Below are 3,337 nucleotides of genomic sequence, written 5' to 3' on the forward strand. Positions count from 1 at the left end.
ATTTTTTGCAAATCGATTTGAAAATAGAAAAGTTATAGCAAATTTAGTAAATGACATTGGATTCAAGCAACGTATCGATACTGTACAGCACATTTGATTGTAAAATAAATTAAAATATCATTTCCATTGGCATGTTATGCATATCGCAATTAGAAAAACAGCTGACAATAGGTTTGTTTCATTAAGCAATAGTTTGAAATATTTTTTAACAATTGTCACAAATTATCATGCCTTGGCTAGCAAAAAAGTTGATAAAATAAGATAAATTGAGATAGAAAAATAACATTTGATTTTTAGATAAAGTTTGGAAGTTTCTGCGGGATACATTTATACTTGTAAAACTGAAACAACGGTACTTATTGAATGTATTATGTATTTATATTATGATCCTTATTTTCAAGTAATACTACGCTCAAAAGAATGTCTAGTAACCGCTTGAAAAGCTCATCTGGTCAACCTAGTGCCCAGTAGCCAAATTCAATATAATGAGGCCAAATTTGATAAGAAAATAATATTTCAGAAAAAGCTTGTAAAAAATAAAACTGTGCCCACAAATTAAAAAATTAGACTTTTTTCGAAAGTATTCCTGTTTTTTAGATTTGCCCATATAATAAAATGATGCGCAATATACTAGATTTTGGTATCCGCAATATACAAATTTCGGCTCTGGACTTCGTACTTTCAGACTGGCCTACCCAGCACGATATCCACCGCAAAAACTGCAATAAATATACATATACTATAAGTAAAAAAATAAAACTTCTAAGCATTGCCGCAGAAATTTTAAATACAATGACAGTTTGTAAGATTTGAAAATTTATTGTTATTTGCTAAAGAAATATTGAATTGGATGCCGTACCCTTAACAGTAAAATGTGTTTCTTTTACATAACTTCCAAATACGTAAGCTATCCATTGTTTAAATAAGGATGTTTTACTAAAAATTACAAAATGCTGCCCCACCCGTCACTAGTTAAAATATTTGTTTGTCAAATATAGTAACGCCATCAAAGCATAAAATGGATCCTTATCATTATATTAACTACGTTCGAGAAAGCCGCTATGCACGAAATATTTAGATACAGTTTTATCTTAAATTTGAAACGAATCCATAAACTCAGAGAATTCAGAAAGGGAGGGTCGTCGCTGTCTCACCCGTCACTCTTGGGAAAATGAAAATTTCTGTGTAAATTATATAACTAAGTTATATACATACGTTATTAAATAGTTTCGTGGTAAACTGATATCTGACTTCAGGTGTTAACAGTTTGAAACTGGTAAAAGAGAAATTACTTAAATTTTTAACAAAAGCCAGTTAAAATGTCACTGCCGTCACGTTGGAATGCCCCATATGTACATATATGTTTGTATTGAGTTGGCAACACTGCTCTTGACACTTCGTAGGACATCGCCATATTAAAATAGACAGGTGAAATCATTGATTTGGTATAGATAAAGAACCAGTACCGTACCTTTTCGGGCTAGTTCGGCGCGAGTTCTGAACCAGTTTTATTTGCTGCATGGCAAGTAAGATGAAGCATACATACATACATATGTATGTGTGTATGTATATATTTTGTAATCCCAATTAATTCTCTAACGAATATGGTGGAGTTTGGAGAGAACCTTTAAAACCTCCCCGCCACCTTCAAGAGATAAGAAGGAAACAACAAAAAAGAAAGCGGAAATGTATAAAACCAGCTGTTGGATTTATTCCTTTTACCATTTCATCATTGATGTAAGCTTTCAACGCATTCCAACACCACTTTGCGTACTCTGAACTGAAAATGCATCACTCTCTAGTAGGGATTCCTCAATCTCAATGGCCCGATTTGCGACATCGTTATGAAGAACAGAAAAAGTTGTCATGCGGTTATAACACAATACAATGTTTTATTGAATGGAAGGCGCAAAATAGGGACGTGGATATAAATATATTCTCACTGAACGGAGAATGGCGAAACGATGGTACTTATGTGGGAATTGTAAGTGAACTTAACTTGGATTAACTTGTAAAATGTTGGCATAGAAAAAACTCAGGGCACTAATGTTGCTTAAACCCAGGAGACCCAGTCTAATTTTTTTTTGAAATATTTTTTCACAACTTCTAGATTAATGCAGTATCAATCAGTTATGTATTCATCAATACACTCATCGATGATCAGCAGAGGCTTTATACTGCGCTCAGTGCGCTGAAGCTCAATAAACCGTATATGATACTTGGCTATCATGAACGTTTGATGCCCACTGTGGAACAACATTTTGTGGATAAGGGTTTCAAAATAGAGGATTTCAAACCACATGGAGTTGCCTGGCATCACATCGAGAAAGCAAAAGCGGAACAATTCGTGGTGGAGTAAGAGCGCTAATAGATATGTTAAAAAGCTATTATTGAAAAATTATCTCTTTTTTTTTTTTGATTTTCTTAGAACACCGGCAGGTTTTACCCTGCGTCGCCTGGAGAAAACAAATGCAGAATTAGTGAATAGCCTTTGGCCACATCGCGAACCAGGTTCGGTGGCACTTGTGGAGCTGCTCATTACCTACAATGATAGCGTTGGAGTGTTTGATAACGCTGGAAACTTAGTGGCTTGGTGTTTGATGTGCGTAAAGGCTTTTAAAAGGACAAGAAAATATTGCAAATGCCTAGAATATGTCAAATAATTATAATAGATATCTTTATCTTCCAGCTTGCCGATGGGTGCTTTGGGTCTCTTGCAAGTGTTGGATACGCATAAATGCATGGGTTTTGGTAATCTTGCTGTTCGTCATATGTCAAAATTGGTTTCCGCTAAAGGCTTAGAAGTTATGGCACCGGTAGTATTCCAGAATGTGGCTTCACGTTCGCTTTTTAAAAAGTTAGGGTTTAAGCCAATAGGAAATGCATATTTTGTAGTGATACCGATCGGCAGTTAAACTAAAGTGATTATGCTGTAAAATATTTACATATCGTCACCAGAAATGCATAAGGACATAACAAAAATCGTCACTGAAATGGAAAAAATCGTGATTAATATTTTCTTTTTTCATAAAACGATGTGGGGAGTTGCAATTCGATAAAATCCATCATATCAATCAAAAAGTGTATTTCGAATTTTTTATGAGCTACGTCTTTTTGCATTTAGGTGACGTTATGTTTTGTAAAGTAAATGGATGTGCCAATAAAAATTTGTAAATTTGAGCTTGTTTTAATTCAACAAGTACTTACATATCTTGATTGCGTTAACACAATAAAAATGTTTATTATTTTTAGTATTTATTTGTTTACAATTATAAGCTTAGGCACCACAGCACCGCAATGACAACGCTTGCGTGTGAGTTTGTCTGCTTTACTAAAG

At 34.1% G+C, this 3,337-nt stretch overlaps 3 protein-coding genes across 3 annotated transcripts in view; 2 read left to right on the forward strand and 1 right to left on the reverse strand.

Annotated features, from left to right (window-relative positions):
* LOC118740495 overlaps positions 1–3,331 on the reverse strand; it is a 139,165-nt gene extending 135,834 nt beyond the window's left edge. Inside the window, exon 1 of the mRNA XM_036472051.1 lies at positions 3,208–3,331. The gene's annotated coding sequence lies outside the window, so the exon portion shown is untranslated. The remainder of the gene's footprint in view (positions 1–3,207) is intronic.
* LOC118740496 lies at positions 1,409–3,058 on the forward strand. Its single transcript, XM_036472052.1, has 4 exons — positions 1,409–1,984; positions 2,111–2,355; positions 2,429–2,602; positions 2,690–3,058. The coding sequence occupies exons 1-4, from the start codon at positions 1,787–1,789 to the stop codon at positions 2,913–2,915; spliced, it is 843 nt and encodes a 280-aa protein (XP_036327945.1). The 5' UTR covers positions 1,409–1,786; the 3' UTR covers positions 2,916–3,058.
* The window catches only part of LOC118741816, a 10,380-nt gene continuing 10,340 nt past the window's right edge, over positions 3,298–3,337 (forward strand). The window contains exon 1 of the mRNA XM_036473790.1: positions 3,298–3,313. Within this exon, the coding sequence (XP_036329683.1) occupies positions 3,298–3,313 (16 nt within the window). The remainder of the gene's footprint in view (positions 3,314–3,337) is intronic.

Source organism: Rhagoletis pomonella, unplaced genomic scaffold, assembly GCF_013731165.1.
Source record: "Rhagoletis pomonella isolate Grant_MI unplaced genomic scaffold, Rhpom_1.0 Rhpom_scaffold_00006, whole genome shotgun sequence".
NCBI classification, from domain to species: domain Eukaryota; kingdom Metazoa; phylum Arthropoda; class Insecta; order Diptera; family Tephritidae; genus Rhagoletis; species Rhagoletis pomonella.

Coding starts and splice junctions, on each gene's coding strand:
- LOC118740496 (XM_036472052.1), top strand. CDS start 1,787: ATGCATCACTCTCTAGTAGGGATTCCTCAATCTCAATGGCCCGATTTG. Junction 2,356..2,428: donor GCGGAACAATTCGTGGTGGA/GTAAGAGCGCTA, acceptor TGATTTTCTTAG/AACACCGGCAGGTTTTACCC. Junction 2,603..2,689: donor TTAGTGGCTTGGTGTTTGAT/GTGCGTAAAGGC, acceptor TTTATCTTCCAG/CTTGCCGATGGGTGCTTTGG.